The sequence below is a fragment of the Mus caroli genome, chromosome 3 (assembly GCF_900094665.2).
Source record: "Mus caroli chromosome 3, CAROLI_EIJ_v1.1, whole genome shotgun sequence".
In the NCBI taxonomy this organism is placed as follows: Eukaryota; Metazoa; Chordata; class Mammalia; order Rodentia; family Muridae; genus Mus; species Mus caroli.
The window spans coordinates 47,182,514-47,202,167 of record NC_034572.1 but is presented as its reverse complement, the minus strand read 5'-3'; the positions used below and the strand labels follow the sequence as shown (position 1 = coordinate 47,202,167).

Below are 19,654 nucleotides of genomic sequence, written 5' to 3'. Positions count from 1 at the left end.
TTTAATAGACATTACACGATTCTACAGCATTTGTGGAAGTGTGTATGAGGAAGCACATCCCAAAGGCATGAAATCGAGGCCCACTGTGGACCGATACCCATGGCTTCTAGGGGGTACAGAGATTGTTTTCAGTCTCATCCGCACGTTGTCTGACAACTACTTACCAGCATTATCCGAATAAGAATAGAGTAGGGTGAACAAGGGAGCTCAGCAGGCACAAGGCACACTCTCTGGCTGCCGACTCTTGACAACCTCAGTTACCATTCCCAGAACCCTCCTGGCAGTAGAAGAGAACAGACTCCCGACTCCTACAAGCGGTCCTCTGGCCTCTACACTCAGACTGCTTCATCTGCACATAGAGAATAGGTAATAAAATATTTTCTAAGGAGAACAGAGTGTGTACTAAGCAAGCCATACTTGAGCTGCTTCCAGCCTTGCTTGTGAGTCAGCTCTGAAGATGTGGTGTCTCCTGAGCTGTCTTTGCTATGAAGGCTACACTTGTTTATGCTTCCCCGAATGTGTGTGTGTGTGTGTTATGCGCGCGCACATGAGGATGCCCATGAGTGTGTGCAGTGATGATCAACTGTGCCCCTCTACTCCTTTCCCTACACATTCTCTACAAGTTTTTACCCTGTGGATCTGACCCCTTGTTCTGTGTGGCCTCTTTTCATGCAATATATAAGGCACTGGAGGTGGGGAGTAGGGATAGAGGTGAGGCTAATGAAAGAAGAAGTGATGTGCTAATGACCAACTGTTGCATGTGACAGTAATTTTAATATCTTTAATTGAAATACACTAATTTGCTGGGCGGTGGTGGCGCACGTCTTTAATCCCAGCACTTGGGAGGCAGAGGCAGACGGATTTCTGAGTTCCAGGCCAGCTTGGTCTACAAAGTGAGTTCCAGGACAGCCAGGGCTATACAGAGAAACTCTGTCTCAAAAAACCAAAAAGAGAAAAAAAAAAGAAGGAGAAGGAGAGGGAGAGGAAGAGGGAGAAGGAGAAGGAGAAGGAGAAGGAGAAGGAGAAGGAGAAGGAGAAGGAGAAGGAGAAGGAGAAGGAGAAGGAGAGGAAGGAGAAGGAGAGGAAGGAGAAGGAGAGGAAGGAGAAGGAGGAGGAGAAGAAGAAGGAAGAAAGAAATACACTAATTAATTAATTAAGCTAAAATAGGGCTCAGTGTATTAAGTTGTTTGTAGGGGCACTTCTTGGTCTGCCTCCCATGGGACACAGAGGCTTCAGAGTCTAAGATGTTTGTGTCTGTGTGTCTGTGTCACCTCAGGATGAACCAACCCCTCCTGCCCTAGTTAACCTCATCTACAGCATCATACACCTGCACACACCCCTGAGCTGCAGGGCAGCACCTCCAGTACTTTACAGTCTCCGCTTGCATGCTTTGTCCCTGCACAAGCGTGATGATCCAGAGTTGAAGGCCAACTCCTAGGATGCAAAGACCCACGTTGGCTTATGTTCTGTTCTGGACAGTATTCAGTAAGCAGTAAAATCAGCCTGACTCTACAAATAAGGGTATCTCATTCAGCAAGCTGACAGTTTCTTCTATGAAGAGCCCAAGGCCAGTGCAAAGTTAGAGATGAGTCGTGTCACAGACATGCCAGGGAAGTGTGTGCTTTGCATCAGCACAGCTGGAATCACCAACTCCCAGAAGCACAGCTGGAACACCAACTCCCAGAAGCACAGCCATTAATCACCAACTCCAGCCTTGATGATGACTAAACACGACCTGCTTTTAAAGAAGAAAATTTCCAAAATTTGCTTAAAAATAAAATTACACAACTATGCCTATAAACCACATAATGGTACCTTAATGTTTTCCAATATCAATCCTTGTTTCTAGGTGAGCCCTCTGCCATGGACCTACATCCCCAGGCCTTAAATATCTATCTCCATCGTTGGGTTTAAAAGGCTAAATCCAGAGCTGCTTTTATTTCATTATAGTTGTGCATTTGACTTTTAAAGAAATCTCCAGATGCAACTTTGTTCTTAGAAACTGAATTTTATGTTACAATAACATTTTTTCCCCTTGTAATTAACTTTTGTCTAAGGATAGATTCTTTCTTAAAGATAAATGTTTGGGCAACCACCCTCAACAGCACAAATCAGTCAGGATTGTGACACACCATGTTGTGGTTATTAAGTGTGCTTTGTCTTAAGGGAAATCAGGAAACCCAGTGCTTCTAGGGAGGTCACTGAAGACCTGGGATTCTTTATTATTCTAAAATAACTATTGCTTTTGAACTGAAAGGGAAAACTGCAGAAGCCTAAAGGCCAGCTGGCAAAGTTCAAAGGGAGCCTTCTCATCTTCTCATCCAAATCTAATAGCTTTGGTGTCAGCGCCCCGGGACAGAGCTTTGGGGAGTGTGGTTATCAGCTGTCGGGCACCTGTTGTGTAGATTTATGGCACAAACCATGGGCCTTAATTTGTTTCCAGCTCCTCAGGCACTAGACAGCAGGATCTACTTCAGAAAGGCAGCCAGTCACCATATAAATATAATTTGTCCAGTTCCTAAGCTGGTTAATATCATGTAAAATTTCACAGTCACTCGTGTAACCCTAGTTCCTGCATTCCCACGTATTATTCACATTTACCGAGGTTAGAGGCATTTACATGCTAGATAATAAGAAAGGTGGATATCCACTCTTTAGGTAAAACACAGTTCAATTTTACAGGTCAGCAAAGCATGGCTCCTTTAATCCCACCATCTTCCTACACAATAAGTGACCACCGAGATATTACAAATTCTAAACTCAAGTATGACTCACATGTTCAGAGGAGTCAGGTGGTATTTAAATTTAGGTTTTACAGATGTGACACCATGTTCTCTAGTTAAATTCCAGCTTTATAATACATTCTAAATTACCATGATAATTAACCTCTTTAAAATGATTTTATTCTTATTCTCTGTGTCTTGCCTGAATGTATGCATCTCTGTCTATGTGAGGATCCCCTGGAACTGAAGTTACACAGTTGTGAGATGCAGGTGGGTCTTGGGAACTGAACCTGGGTCTTCCGGAAGAGCAGTTAGTGCTCTTAACCACTGAACTATCTCTCTCTCCCCAGCCTCCTCTCATTGTGTCACAAAGCTCCTGATATTGTTTCTGGCTTTCTTTTAATGAAATCTCAAAAGTGCTGGGTGGACCTGTGACCATACTTTATTTAGCCATATGAAATTCAGAGCTATCCATATGAAATTCAGGCCTGTAGATAAACAGGTAATTTGGTACCTTTTCCAAAATGAAAGATGTTTGAGATCTGTCTTTTAAAACTATATTTTTAAATTAAAGGATTCAGTACTGAAAACGATAGGTAACCCTTATTTAGAAATTCATATGACCTGGTAAATGAGGCACAAGAGAGTTCTTTTTTGTTTTTTATTTGTTTGCTTGCTTTTCCTAACAATAAGCAAAATCAACTGCCCTACCTGCCCTCTAGATCAGCAGTTAGAGTGGGAAGAGACAGAAAAGGATTAGATAAAGGAATAACGTATATTTAGGAAATGAGACTGTGGAAGGTATGGCAGAGTAAAGCTAATCCAACAAAGAGACTAACAAGTGCTAATTTTTGCTGGGGTGCCCTGATTCACTCAGGGGTGGAGCAAAGTCCTCTACCACCCAATACTCTTCAATGCATAGTATTTAGCAGGCATCAGTATTTCTTGGACTATTTCAGGAAAGAGGATCAAGCTGTAAAATGGTATAAATATTGTCAAATTTGGAGAACTAGACATTGTCTAGGCGAGCGGAACTGTGAGGGTTTTTAGACGATGCAGCATGCGAAAGCCTGCCCCTAAGTAGCAATCCTTAGATTCACCAGGAAAACCAACTCTACCATTCCGGGTGAGCTTCAAAGCAAACTTCATTAAATATTAAATCCTGACCAAGAGATGGACTTTAGTCAGGGCCAGTCCCCTCCTGAGAATGTCCCTGAGCCTGTGTCGCAAGGGTTTAGAAGGAACAACCCCGTAGGCTGCCACACTCTCCCATGAGGCTTTGTTGTTTTCTAAGAATGACAACTCCGAACATCCCAGGAAGTTGCTTGCTTCCTGGGCAACTTGGGGCATTGCACAAGTTCACACACACAACAACAAGGGGTTAGATATGGCTGGATGTTTCCCTTCCTAAGCAAGTGATGGCGCACTGACATTCCTGTCTGTGAACAGATGGGAACTGCTTAAGTCGGGTAGCTACTGCTTCCATCTCTTTTCCCGTTCCTCAGATCAGAGCCTTCAAACTTTTCCAGCTATTCATGAACTATGTACTGGGTTAGATCAGCTTTTCTCTGCTGTAACAAAGAGCCTGAGAGAACCATCGTTAAGAGCACAGCCTACTCTGGTTGATTCGAATAACTGGCCCTCATCCTTTGGCCCTGTGACCTGGCAACAGGTCATGGTGGTGTTTCTCACGCCCACATCGCAACTCACAAGCACCTATAACTCCAGTTCCATAGATAGATGCATACTTATATACAAAACACCTATACAAATAAAGTACTAAAATAAATACTAAAAAGGTGAATGGGGGTGGGTGTTCCCCCGTGTTCCTGAGACTGAGGTAAGAGTATTGCAAGTTCAAAGTCTGCTGCTTTGCACTATATAGTAAGACTCCACCTTAAAATCCAAACTAACAAACAAACAAATAACAAACTAGAAATGAACTGAAAGACAGACGTGTCCATAGCCTCATCCACTTGAAGCATAAAATCACCTTGTGTGTACAGTGCTTTCGACATAGCAGTGTCCACAGCACATGCTGCTGCTTCTGCATCACAATTTGAAGTACTTCAATAAGAGTTTCCTGTTTCTTGATTTTTGTGGGGTGCAGCCACTCAGCAGTACTGGGGGTTCACCCAGACATTCATTGCACACACCAGGCAAGTGCTGCGAGTAGTTCCAGCCTCAGCCCTGTAGCTACTGTGTAGTGGCTGAAAGGCTTTGATGTAATACAATAGAGTACTCCTTGAGAGTTTTGGGTCTGGGGCAATCATGGGAACTATTATAGTCAATGCTTCCTTACAAATCTATTTTGACTTCTTTGGGAGCAAAACTCCCATGGGTCAGGTAACAAAGCATCCTTTTGCTTCCTGCGTGCGTCTTGTAGGAACTTTTGAAGAGTCTGAGGTGAGTTAAATGTCAAACAATGAGGAAGCAATCCCTTCACAGCTTCAGCCGCATGATCTGTTGCCTTTGGTTCTCAGCGAGCCTCCGACAACATAAAGTGTCTGTAGTTTTTACTTCTAAATATTTCAGAGGAAACAGACCACATGCCTCTTCCCCGATTGCTTCTCCCTGTGTAGATTTTCACTCGGTCAACAGGCGTCTTGACATTTTTCCCTCTCTCGTATTTCTCTACTGTAGCTCTCTTTGTGTCAACTCAAAAGAGAGGAAGCTAGAATTCGAACTATGCCTGTAGCTATGTTTGTGATTCAGGCTCCCCACCCCCACCCCCTTTCTCTTTTCCAGAGAGACTTAAAAGGAATTAGTGATGCCTTTGTTTTTATGGACCTTGTAGATCAAAGGAAGTTGAGGGATAGGTGTGGAGTGGTCAGCTGATAACACTCCTTTCATTTTCCCAACAGAATAGCTCTCACATTAGAGAGACCAGCACCAGGTTCATTTTCTCCCTAGAGGCAGCCAGCTCCATTTTGGTGGGAGGGTGGGAGGAGAGCCAATGAAAGGGGCTGTCTGTTTGCTCTCAGGACTGGAGTGGAGTCTAGTGGGAAGGGGAGTGGAGAAAGAATATTTGTTTTTCTTTAAGTGGTTATAATTAAAGCCTTCCACCCAATTGCTCTGTGAACCAGAAAGAGGTATTTGTGAAGGTTTTTGTGTGTGGTTTTTAAGAACATTGCTGGCCTCTGAATAGAGAAGCCTGCTCTCCAGCGGCACCTTGTGGTGAGTGTTTTTTAAATAAATAATTTTATCAACCGAGAGAATACATAAACACAGGGTATTTTGATCTTATTCATCCCTCTACTCTTCCCACATCTACCCCATCTCTTTGTTTCATGATTTTTTTTTTTTACTTCAGACTACTGCATGCTTCTTTCTGTTTTCCAACCCTAGCCCCAATCCTGAAAGAGGGAGGGATTTCTCAAAGACTGTATCATCCAGGAATGTCTACCAGTCCATTGAGAGGTTAGCTCCATCTCCATGCACGTGCCCTGGAGTTGCATATTAAATCCAGCAGTATTCTTTCCAAAGTTGCATAATTTGTGGCTTTTTAAAGGCCATTCATTCAGGAAAGCAGTAATGTCAGGTTTCACACTCTTTGTTTTCCAGGTGGAAACAGGTTAACCAACCAGCAGTTTCGACTGAATTGGGGGTGGATCTCCTTTGAAAAGGACTATTACTTGATCAACGAGGACTCCAAATTTCTAGACATTGTTCTTAAACGCAGAGGATACTTGGGAGAAACTTCATTTATAAGTAAGTTTAATTAGCACGTCACCTGTGTTTATAATTTTTCTCTAGTGATTAAACTATAGCACGAATTTAGATCGCTGAATTTAAAATCTTAGTAAGATGTTGATATCTGATTTTTAGCTCCAAAGAGATCATGTCAACAGATTTGTGTCAAGGTGCATAAGTGTGACCTTTCTCCAGTAAAAAATAAATTCGCAAAATTGGAAGTAATCACCAGTGAATTCGAAATAAAATCAAATGTCACTGGGTTAGAATAAGCTGACGTGCATCTAATTTATCCCCAGGGGACAAGTCATCTGAAACAGTGGTGTAAAATACTCATGACACCTACTTTAATAAATGAGCAAAATGTATTCAGTGAGTTGTTAGGTATCAGACACTGTGTACTGAGTTTGAAGGCTCTGTGGTTCACTGTAAATTCCTTCCTGACTGCTACATCACATGAAAGGTCTATTCTGTGGGGTTTTTTTTTGTTAAAATATTAAATGTTAAATCCTAGTTGTTTACTTCTGTCTTATTCAATAAAACCAAGAGTCAACGGCAAATAATTATCTTCAACTTTGATTCGTGTCCACGTTTCATTTCCTATAACCATAAAATATGGAAAGATATGAAGCAGAAATATAGTTGGTGTAGAGTTCTGAACCCCTTGATGACACAGAGATGTCACTTTGATAAACATCCACTTAATAGGATCTGTAAACACAAAAGAGCTTTGTCGAGGGGAACGATGAGGCAGGAACACATTGGCAGAAATATAAGGGCTGTCTCCGAAACTACTACTTAGAAACTGTGCTGGACTGTTGGCTCGTGAACACTAGGTCCCTGTCCACAGAGGTTCCCCCACTGGTCACTCTGCTCTTCCCTGGCACATTTGGACTCTGGATATTAACATTTTTCACTTTAAAAATAGGATTTTTTACTGCCTGGTGGTACATCCCTTTCCTAACACGCAGGAGGCAAAGGTAGGCAGATTGCTGTGAGTTGGAGAGCAGCCTGGGTTTCACAGTGAAACCCTGTACAGAAAACCAGAAAGGAACATAAAATGTCTTGTTTTGTTAATTTTCGAAAGAGGCCTTTCCAGCTGCAGCCGGGACAGCAGCTCCTGGCCCTTCCTTTGCTACACGTGCACAGGACTGCAGTTTACATTCTGTTTAAGATTCTGGACTGCGGTAGATGTTCACAACACCCTCCCTTTGAGACTTGCTCTCTCTCTCTCCCTGCGCTCTGCTCTCCGAGGCATGTGCCCATGTTGGCTGTCAGCGAGGGGTCAGGCCCAACTATGCTTTGTGCCTGAAAACACAGAGACTACGTTGCACTGAAAACAGGCCAAAGCAGCACACCTCAGCAGTCACCAGCGATGTTTTTATCCGTTTGCAACTTGGCCCATTCTATGTGATTGGCACTGGCGGTTTTTCCATGGATGACACTGACACTGAGAAAGTTAACAGTTGAAAAGTATTTTATAGACTTTTAAATTCTGAACATTTTTCTCACTGCCCTGCTGCTTTTGTTTGGTTTGTTTTTTTGTGGTTTGGTTTTTGCCGCAGAATGCTAATGTGTTTTTCTAAGTTATGTTTGGAGCAGCTATTGTTCCCTGAGCCTGTGACTATACTAGCGATACTCCGCAACTGTCCTTGGGTCACCTCACACAGCTATTTAGTAAACTAGGGTGGAAGAAAGCCAGAAAGACCCCGTGTGCCCACATCTGCCATTATCGAAGATGGTCCTGCAACGCTGCTGAGGTCTGAAACAGAGGTCAAGTTCAAGGCAGAGCAGACCTACAGAGCTCGCCAGGGGGCTCCTCCACACACCCTACACTTCTGCTGTGGACTCTGAGCAGGCTTTGTAGCCACAGAGGGACTATCACTCTTCACAAAGAGGGCACTTCATCTTAGTAACACTAAGGGAAATCACGTTTGCATTGCTGTGACTGAATGCCTGACAGATGTAACTTAAGGGTTGCCCTGGGATGGTCATGAGTGGAAAGAGGGAGGGGAGCCACCAGTTGTGTCAGCAGGCAGGAGACAGGGCTGTTCACAGGGTGGTTGACCAGGAAACGGAAAGAGCTAGGCCAGCCCCTGGGCAGGGGCGCATATGCCCTACAAAGTCCTGACCCTACTGACCTGCCTCTGCCAGCCCCACAGCCACCAGGTGCAGCCCACACATACAAAGCACTGGCTCATGGAGGGTATTTCATGTTTATACTCTAGTAATTTTTGAAAATTAGTTCTTAAGGCCGACATATAATGTGGTGGGCTTTGCTATGACATTTTCATACACCCACATCATGCTTTGATCTTGCGCATTCTCTTCTGCCACTTCCCTCTCCCATCCCTCCAATGTAACATTACCTCCATGATCTTCATTTCCTCCACTCCCCTGAAGATCTCCTCCTTTTCTCCTCTCTTACTGTCCGGTATACTTTCACAGCTTCACACACACACACACACACACACACACTCACACACACCTAGATTTTACATTAAAGGAGAGCCCCCTGATGTTTTTCTGAGTCTTGCCTGTTTCACTCACCATAATGGTCTCCGGTTCTGTCCATCACATCACCCTGCAAATGTCCTGATTCTTTTGTTCCATGCGGACGAATGAGATTCCCTTGTGCAGGTGAACCGTGATTCCTTTTCCTGATCATCTCAGTTGCCTCCATTTCTTTGCAGCAGTAACTGGACATACTGGTGTCTCTGTGGTTTATAGTGAATTCTTATAATCCACTAATAAACTAAGTGTACATTTGTATTTAGCAATAGTTTTTGCATCACATGGATCCATTGCTACCAATTATTAGACATTTATTAAGTCCACTGAGTGCTTTATCAGTTTGTCTCTCTTCATTCACTCGCTCCCCTCCCCTCAAGACCTTGAGTCATGACTGTGGTGTTCCATTAGGCAATGGCCCTACAGAATGAAAATGGTTGTTAACCAGTTGGTAGTGCATGTTGAGTCCTCACACGTGCCGGGGCTAGTACCCCACGAGAAAAATAACATTGTATCTTCCACCCTATAGGTAGGCAAAGAGAGAAAAAGTGATATTCCCAAATATTCCAAGTCCCAAGACCCACATTGATAACCACCGCACCAGAGTGTCTCACAAACCTGAGGGAGGTTAACATAATAATTGGTTTCTGTCCACTGCTGTGTGTCTCAAAGGGATGAAATTCCATTTTCTCAGGCCAAGAGCATTTGCTTCAGCCCTGCACTATTTTTTCCATGTAAGAGAGGACAGGAAAGACGCTCCATTTAATAACTAAAGTGCACACTTGTGCTTGTTTTCAGTAGCAACAATGGGGATTTGACATTGCAACCTGAGTTTCATTAGGTAGATGACTTTGCTGTCCTCTGATAAACACGGCTGAAACTGGAGCTTATGCCCAGTATGATAGGAATCCCTGTTTGGCTTTAACTGTCTTTTAAATCTCCTAGAAAGAGTGCTTTGCTGATGGAAGGAAATTCAGCCGAGCAGGCAGCCAGCAGCTTGGCAGAGCCCCACTAGCAGGATTCTGTTGGTCTTGCTGGGGTGATTGTAATGGACCGAAGGAATGTTGACAAACTCCTCTCTGTGCACCAGGAACAGAGCTCTAAATGGGAACTCTGCAGAACTCAAGGAGACCCAGCGCTGTAACTCTTGTAATGGGCCCTTAATCCTTTGACGTTAAATAAGTCATGATCTACCTGCTACTGAAGCAAATGAGTATGGGAACTACTTGTCTGTCTGGTGTTTTTCTGAAGTCTATAAGACAAATGCTTTTAATGAAACCCGTGTTTTCATCCTTGTCTTAATATTAACAGCCCGTGGTGTATTCATAAGTATTCAAAGTAATCTTATGGGGGGCACTCCAAGGCATTTTTGTTTTGCTTTCATCTCTGATAGACACTTAGCAAGTGAGGCAGGACAGGATGGATGCCCAGCAATGAGACAAAGAAAGAGAGGGAATGATCCCAGTTAGTCACTAATGAGTGAGTTACATTGTTTCCTCAGGTATCGGCACCAGGGATGGGACTGCGGAAAAAGACAGAGACTTCAAGGGTAAAGCTCAGAAACAGGTACAGTTCAACCCCGGCCAGACCAGGGCCTCGTGGAGAGTGCGCATCCTGAGCGATGGGGAACACGAGCACTCGGAGACCTTCCAAGTGGTTCTCTCAGAGCCTGTGCTGGCAGTCCTGGAGTTCCCCACAGTGACTACAGTGGAGATCATCGACCCAGGCGACGGTGAGAGGGATTGTCACCTCCCTTATGGCAGCTGGGCTTTTATGGCAAAGTATCTTTCTTATAGAGGAGTTCAAGGTCACTGTTTGGGCTTCCTATGTAAAGAATTTCTAGATTGTTTAGAATTCCCGGGTGTGTCGATGGAGATAGGGAAGCATAAGAGAGATGAAGGGAAACTGTATGTCAAGTAAAGTCACTGCAGTAGCATAAATGCTGGGTCCTCCCATGACGTGACACTGGCTCGTCAGCTCCATAGTCCTTCAGGTGTCCAAGAATCCCTTTTAAGCAAATGGTTTGAGAGTCAGGCCATTCTGGGCTTAATCTGTTCCCTATATTTTATCATTTCCACCTTTGTTGTATTAGTATCCACCCCATATTCCCAACCCACCCCTTCCTGTGGTCAAGCGTCCTGAGCCACTGCTGTGAATTTCTCTTAGGTTACTTTCCTTGCTGACACTGTGAAAACTGAACATTAATGACATTCATGTTCTCGAGATTTGACCTTTTCCCACCCCGTGACTACAATCCCAGTTTGTCTGGATGTGTACTTGAGTAGGAGGGTCTGGGGTCTGGGGGTTGGGGGTGAATGGCTTTTTTGAGACCTGGCAGTTACACAAACCTCACAGAGACATTTAAGGCTAAAATGCTGTCAGAAGCCAGACATGTCTTTCTTTCACTTTAACTGACAGCCCGTTTTATTTTGTCAGTCTGGGGGAAAAATTCTTAAATGGTCTACAAAGATACAATCTGCTGAATTTGTAAACTGGGGGACTCACATGCAAATCCCTGTGTCAAAAGACTCAGCGTAATTAAAGAAGCCGGCTGGGAGCCAGAGGCTTCTGGAATCCTGAGCTTAAGTAATTCCTCTGCCTCCAGTCGAATGTGCAGTTCCCTTACATGTATCATGTCCATTAAAGAACATTTAACATTAATTGCATCTGCTTTATCTGCGGATAAATAATTAAACTTCCCTGTAGTCTGCAGCTTTGGGGATATCCTTCAATAACAACACTTTACTTTTGAAAACACGCCTATGACAGCTTTAATACATTTAAGCTGCTCCCTTGCTAAATTTGCTATTTAGCAAAATTGCTATCATTTCCCTTAAGGGAGAAGGCTGTAAACTTATTTCTGAATTCCTGACTTATACGGGGAGAGTGTTTCTCTCTACCAGTGCCTGTGCCATGTCTGAGTAATGGGATTTCACACACACACACACACACACACACACACACACATACACCCTGACCTCATATATTTATAACTATGCTATTATAATTCTCTATAAACATCTATAGTTTTTAATCAAACAGTTGTGATTTAGGCAAGGACTTGAACTGATGTGCATTTTACTACACACATAAGCATCTACATTCACCTGCAAACACATACCCTTCACTGATTATTTATTTAATATGAAGCTAGTGCAAACATAGATTTAAAAAACAAAAACAAAAAAAACAAAACACTTTCCCTTGCCTGCCCACATCTGTGGCCTTCTGTAGCACTGTAATCAGGAATGACCCTCCATCTCCACCTCACGACTAGGTCCAGTCCTCATGTTCTTGTGGCATCCATGTTATAGGAGCCTAGAGTGGCAGACACCAGTGAGGTCACTCCAGGATTCCCCTGGGAATTTGAAGATGGCCAAGAACAACAAGAACAATAGCAGTAAATCTCCAAACTGTACTGACAGCTTGTCTATCCCTTGGGAAGGGACCCCCCCAGAAGCAGTTCAATCATTCAAAGAACCTTCTAGACTAGAGTATCCATGTTTGGGTGCATGGAAGTGTAGGCTAGAAGGGGAACTGTAGTGTTTTCAATAAGCTATAGGGGTAGGGTAGAGGATGGCTAGAACGTTCTGCTGTGAGTTTGGATAGTAGCAACCTCCTAGATAACAGAGCCACATGCTCACTGAGCATGTCAGTAAATTCAGTGTCCTTATAACTTGAAGCCTGTAGTTCAAAGAGAAGAACTAGAAGAAAGGAACAGCAGAACTCTCAACATTGGCTATAAATAACCTTTCCTGTTAAGGCAGCTGCTTGGTCATGTGACCCCAGCCTTCCTCGTCATTTCCATCCCTTTCTGTCTGAGCTTACCCCACAATGACACTCATTTTTACATGGAAAGTGCTTGACACACCGAACCTCCTTTCTGGGTAAGAAGACTTAGGCATCCCATAGTCCCCGAGGAAGCCCGCCATGTGCAGCTGTGTTGTGTGATTTTTCTCTGGCATCGATCGACAGAGTTGGTGCACTGCTCGCTGTATGGAGGAGAGGCCCCTATGAAATTACGCCCAGTGACAGCACCTGTCTTCCACTGAGAGAACCATCACCTCTGGGCTGGACTGTGAGCATAAACTCCCTATTGATTTCCAGATGACAGGGAAACCTGAGAGGGGCATTTAAGGTCAATGCTAGACTCCCTTGTCTCACCCCCTCTCCTAAAGTCCAAATGAAGTATTCTACAGGCAGGGTAAATTGGTGTTCAGACTACCAACCCACCCTTCTGTTGGGTGCCCTCTGTGAGCCACACAAGTGTCAGGAGCTTGGCAATGTTATCTCCCTCCAAACTTAAGATTCTAATTCTGTGATTATTTTTTATCCATTCATCAGTGAGCTCTCTGAGACTCAAGGACTTTCGTCCTGCACAATCCCCCAGCCAATGATATTAGAGGCAATATTTAGAAAGTGAACGTATTAAGATGGATATGTGTTACATGTATTTTCTCCCTCTTCCTCGAGTTATCAGATTTCATCATTCCATACCACTAGAAAGGAGGTGACATCTCATATCCCAGTCAGTGTGCTTTTTGCAAATGCAACAGTGATACAAGTTGTCCCTGTAGGTCACAACAGCACAGGAATCCCTAGCTTTTGAGTATGTTTAAAACCTCGAATGTATTCACATCGGAGACTAAACCCAAATGTTCTCAAAAAGAAAACATGAACACTTTAGTCCCTGTCTTATGTAACTGTGTAGTCAAAGGTTAATTGAGCATCTGCTATAAGTACCAGAAATTCTGCTAAATCTGGAGATGCAGGTGAAACAGCCCAGGTGCCTGGTAACCCTGAAGCTAGTCCTATGATCTCATAACCACATTCCATCAGCTAATAGTATAGAGTGCTGGTGCTATGATAAATAATGAGCCGTAGAATGAACATCTACCTCATTTAAAATTTTATTAGAGATTTATTTACACACACACACACACACACACACACACACACATGTGGTGCCTGTGGCAGCCACAAAAGGATGTCAGGTCTCCTGGAACTTGGGTTACATTTGGTTGAGCTGGGAACTGAACCCAAGTCCTCTGCAAGAGCGCTGCTGCTCTTGACAGCAGTGAGGCAGTTTTGAGAGGTTTTCAAGGATAGTGATTCTTAGTCTCCGGTCTATTAAATCCTGTATCTCCAACAATACCACTGTTTCTTACTCTTAGAAACGTACAGGACATTAACTGGGAGTAAACACTTTTGTTTCTGTTAAAGAAAAATATGTAATTTTAAAAAGTAGGTCCTATTTAAAATATTAAACATTAATTTAAGGATTAAGATATTAAATTAAAATATTAAAATAAAAATAAAGTTTTAAAAAATAGGTTCTATTCTCTTTCTGCTTCATAGACTCTACCCATAATAAAATGAGTATATATACTAGGAGAACACAACCTCAAATATTTGAGTATAAATACATGGAAAAAATAGAAAGCCAATGTTTATATAATTATTTTGCTTGTTGTAGCTGAAATATCTATAAACTTGTTGTTTTGATATTTCCCTGGTAATATGAGCAAGTAGATCAATTTGGTCTCTGTAAATGTTTTTGGTAGAATCAAATTGAGTCACTGCTTAATGTTGTAAAAAGAAAGAAAAAAAAGCATGACTAGAGAGCTGGCTCAGCAGTTAGGAGCACTTACTGCTCTTACAGAGGACCTGGGTTCAAGTCTCAGCACCCACATGCTGGCTCACTACTGCTTGAAACTCCAGATCCAGAGGATCGGATGCCTGTTCCTGGCCTCCACGGGTTCCTGCATGTGTGTGGTACACACACGTGTGCTCCGGCAAAACATCCATACAGGTCTAAGAACAATAGCGATTACCGAGACCTTCTACTATCCTGATATGAACTTGTGTCACATCACATGTGAGTTAGGCTCATGGATTTCATTTGCTTCTTTCCCAAACTCCCTTTTAAAATGGTCCTCATATACTTGGTCCACTTTAGAAGAAAAAAAAAAAATACCAAGGCATAAGAGAAATGCCAAAGTTCAAACATCAACAGCAGCATTCAGACACTTCTGCATGAGTCCACTTGTTGGCCAGACTAACAGCACCGCAGTGGCCTGAAGACTAGCGGAACGCCTTCTGGGTCGTTTTCAAACAGGAAAGACTCTCTCAAGGCAGGGAACACCCATTGCTTTCATCCGAGCCCCAAGCTCTCTTCCTCTTCTTTTATTATGACAGATTTGCAGAAGATAATTTGTCCTGTCATGGTTTCAGTACATTTTTTTCCCATCTGTACAGTGTAATGGAGAGAAAGGACAGGATGGACATTGTCAACTGTGGCTACAACTTTATTTCTGAGAAGTACGGTCACTTCCTACACCGTAACTTGCAGCATTGTCAAATTTAAAAATAAAAACTGTGGTTTCAAAGCAGAGGGCTTGGTATGGGGTATAGTCATGTATAGCATAGAGGGTGAGTTCAGTCTATCCTGGTTTGTCTTTCGGAGTAAAAAGCATTCACATTTCCTGGAAGTGGGAAAATAACTCAGTCAGAAAGAGAGTCCTATATGGTTGTAAGAGTTGAACAGAGAGGCAGGGTGTGAGGAGCCAGGGGAACCCTAGATTTCCTACTTTTTTCTCGGCAAGCTCAAACTAGCAAGAAGTAATGAGTTAATCTTTCCATCATGTATAAGCTTCCCACGTGAAGGGACCATTCTAGGATTTAAGAGCACGGCCTTGCAGTTGCTTTTCCCTACTGCCTTCAGTTCACTTCATGAGAATGCACTAACCCCACAACATAGCCCCCACTTCCTCCTCTGCAGGGACTGTGAGGGGGTCGGCCTGTTGAGCCAGTGGGATTTCACATGGGCACTCTTAGGATGTATGTCTTTGTATGTTCTCTGCCTATACTAATGTATGTTACTCATGTTATCTAAAAGAACATGTATAGGACATCTTCAACTCTTTAAAGGAATCCTGTAGGTCAGTGGTTCTCAGCCTTCCTGACCCTTTAATACAGTTCCTCAGGTTGTGGTGACCCCCAACCTTAAAATTATTTTCATTGCTACTCATAACTGTAATTTTGCTGCTATTACAAATAGTAGTGTAGATATCTGATCTGCAGGATATCTGATATTCAACCCCTGTGAAAGGGTTGTTTGACTCCAAAGGGGTCACAACCCACAGGTTGGGAACCACTGCTCTGGGGACTTGCTTCTGTCTTTCTTTTAACCTTCTTTCCCTCTCTCTGCCTTTACTCCACTCTACTGTGATGTAAATTTCTTTTTCTTGATATCAGGTTGGCTTTTTCTCAGGTGTTAGCAATGTCTTTCTCACCCCGAATGGCTTCCTTTGGGAAAAGCGCTGGGCAACCATGGTGGTTATGAGCATGGGCTCTGAGATGTCTTGTCTGAGTTCAAATCTATTGTCAGCACCCCCCTTGACCTCCTGCACGTTATTTGACCTCTGAGTGTGTGCTATATCCTGACACCTAAAATACCAATCACAAACCTTCTAACCTCAGAAGGTATTGCAAAGATAAAAGCCAGTCAATACTTGCAGAGTGTTTAGGATAACGGTTGGCAAATAGTAAGACTGCCAGGGGTTAGGGAGCTGCATTTCAAAACTGATGCAAGCAAGAATGGTGTTCTTAAACATTTCACTCATAATAAGCTGTGACTGCTTGAGCCAGCCTGCGCATACACTTCTACTGTGTATGTAATGCGAAGTTGAAAAGCCATGCTACCCTAGATGGCAACCGTAGAAATCATTCATTGTCTTTCTGATATCCTTTCATAGTTTCTCCCGCAGGTTACACATTTCTGTTAAAAGTTAGGTCAACAGAAAACCTGAACTTGATATGGGCCTATTTACCCTCTGTCAGATCAAATACAGGAGTGAATTCCAGGTCTAGGGCCATGGTCCGGACACCCAGCTTTCTTCTCTATTCATGGTTCAAGCCAACAGGTACTGAGGGAGAAGTCCTGACTTGTATAATCCAATGTGTATGGGTCACGGGGTGCAGAAGGAACCAAACCTTAAGCCCTCCAGGTTTCAATCCTACAGGGGCTGCTTAATTAAAACCCTGAATGTTCAACAGCCCTCAGGACATACTTGAAAACAAAACCCGGCCAGGACAGTTTGCAGCATAAAATGAATGCTATGTGTGATTAACCCTGGCTTAATCAGCTCTGGCTTTTGTAACAAAATATCATAGATTGGGTGACTTTCATAAAACAGATAACAATATCTATCTGTTGCTCACAGTTGTGAAGGATTAAGAGTCTGAGCTCAAGGTGCAGGACTGTAGGAGAGAGCTTGCTTAGTATGCTTGAAACTCAGGCCCCAATCTCCAGCAATGCTAAAACAAAACAAAAAAACCCAGGCTAGTTAGTATCCTAGGTTCTCGATGAGACTCCTCCAGGTTTGCCGACCTTCACTTCCTGGGTGTGTCCTCGGCGTACTACCTAGTTACCCTTGCCTGTGGGTGAAGAAGGAAACATCAATCCCATAAGGAGCCTCCACCCTCGTAACCTTATTGAAATCTACCTGCCTCTCAAAGGCCCTCCACCATTGCGCTCCACATATGAATTCAGAGGACAGAAGCATTAACATGTGACAAGCTTTTGGCAACATTTCCTATAAAGGCCACAGAGAATGTGGCCTGAACATTTCTAGTCAGTGACGCTCCCCTCCCCGACTCCCCAAGCAGATTCCCATGAGTTCATGAAAGGGGGTCCCAGAGATTCACTGGATATTTTAATGCTCCCTGGCACCCTATGAGGTTTTGCACTGAAACCAGGATGACGCTTATGCTAAAATTTTGTATTTGGTAAAAATCGTACTTGATAGTTGTAGCTACCATTCTTACCATGGCGAAAACTTGTCTTAAAAATCAATCTGCAAAGACGGTTTCACAAGTTGCCCCTTGGATCCTCTCTAGAACAGGACCGCTGGGGGCCACGCCCTCTTCCCATGGGAGCTGCTTCTTCAGGCTGCTGCCTTGTACTCTGTACAAAGTGCTGATGAGGAGAGCCGAATTCTAGTATCTTCCCCTAGAGTCTGGTCTCAGTTCTCCACTTACTAGATTTCTCAGCAGTGTTTGAAACAGTTGTTCCCTCCCTTTTTCTTAACACACGCAATGCATCCTGGCCCTTCTCAGCCTCCAGTTTCCAGTCTTCTTATCCTCTGGTCCATCGTCATCATCTTGGGTCTCTCGAGGTGTAACCATACTCTGGCTGATGGCTGTACACACCTGTGTTTTTCTAGTCTGTCCTCTCCACTGAAAGCCAAGATCATTCACCCAAAAGGACACTTAGACTTTTCCAATCTTGAGTTTAGCATACCAGGGAATCTCTATATAGTGTTCCCCACTTTTAGAAAAAGCATCCTTATTTGTAAAAGACTGACCAATGTTATGTGTTTGAGTTTGTCCTGTGTTCCTCCGGTTCTGTCACATACTGCTTCTTCAGAAAAACTCCTGTGAGTCTTTGTTTGCGACATATCCATTCCACATCCACACTATATCAACTCTTGCCCCCCCCCCCGCCCCCCGTCCTTGTTGTCTGTGATCTCCTCCCTGGATGGTTGTAAAGTCTTAAACCCAGGGGCTTCGTTTCAGATCCTCCTACTTCATGTCTATCATGCAGCCGCTGAAACTTACGTTCATAATACACATCAGAGCACAGCATCGCCACCCATGTTTAATGCTTTTTAAGAAATTCACCTGGAGATACTGAATGGGCAAACAGGACTAGACTACATGTTAAAAGCTCTGACCCACTCTCTGTAGTAACCAGGAAGCTAAGCGACAGCAGAAATCCAAAATGGTCTGGACCTGAGCTGACAGCTTCCCTAATAGTTGTCCCTAATTCTAATTCTGGGCCTGAAAAACCCAGATATGTACAGCCTTGTAGGATGTCCTTCTTCATGGTTGCTTTCCCACACTTCAGCCTCCCATCAGGGCACACCTGAACCTTCCTTTCTTCCCCACCATTACATGTTGCCACTCCTTTGTCTGACTTCAATTCCATCTAAACACAGGTGAAGAGGCTGTGGATGTGGGTCAATGGTAGATTGCTGGCCAACTATTCTGGTTAGTATTTTGTTGACTTAAGCCAGAGTCATTTGGGAAGAGGGAACAGCATCTATGGAAATATCCCTATCAGATTGACCTACGGGCAAGCCTGAGATACACTTTTTGATTTATGATAGAAGGGGGAGAGCCTAGTCCAATTGTGGGTGGTGCCCATCCTGGTCACGTGGTCCTGGGTTGTGTAACAGACTGCAAGCCTTGGGAGTAAGGCAGTAAGCAACACTCCTCCATGGCCTCTGCTTTAGTTGTTGCCTCAAGGATCCTGTGATGACTTCCCTCAGTGATGGATGGAGTGTGACCTGAGACTTGTAAACTGAGGTGCTTTGGGTCATTATCACAGCAATAGAAATCCCAAGGCACCGATTATTCTGAGCACTGTCGGAAAGGAAAACAAGGTGTCTGACTTCCTTGCTCTAATGAGCTGTAACATTGGATGATTCACATCCTATTATGGGGTAGATTTCTTTATCTCCACATCCTAATCACTGAACATGGAAGTCTTCCCAGCCGCAGAAGGGAGCTATGTGATCCGCACGCCCATCCCACCACCCCCTCTTCAGCCTCTTGTCTGACCTCCTCGCCCGCCCACCATTGTTCTGGAGACACTACGCTGCCTGCTCCTTGCCTGCCCTCAGCACAGCCTGCTCTTGGGCTCTTTCACCAGTAATCCCTTT

General features: G+C 43.7%; 1 protein-coding gene across 1 annotated transcript in view; it reads left to right on the top strand.

The window, feature by feature from the left end:
* Window positions 1-19,654, top strand: part of Frem2 (FRAS1 related extracellular matrix 2) — a 143,768-nt gene that overhangs the window by 61,189 nt on the left and 62,925 nt on the right. Inside the window, exons 3-4 of the mRNA XM_021158004.2 lie at window positions 6,288-6,434; window positions 10,429-10,659. Of these exons, the coding sequence (XP_021013663.1) occupies window positions 6,288-6,434; window positions 10,429-10,659 (378 nt within the window). The remainder of the gene's footprint in view (window positions 1-6,287; window positions 6,435-10,428; window positions 10,660-19,654) is intronic.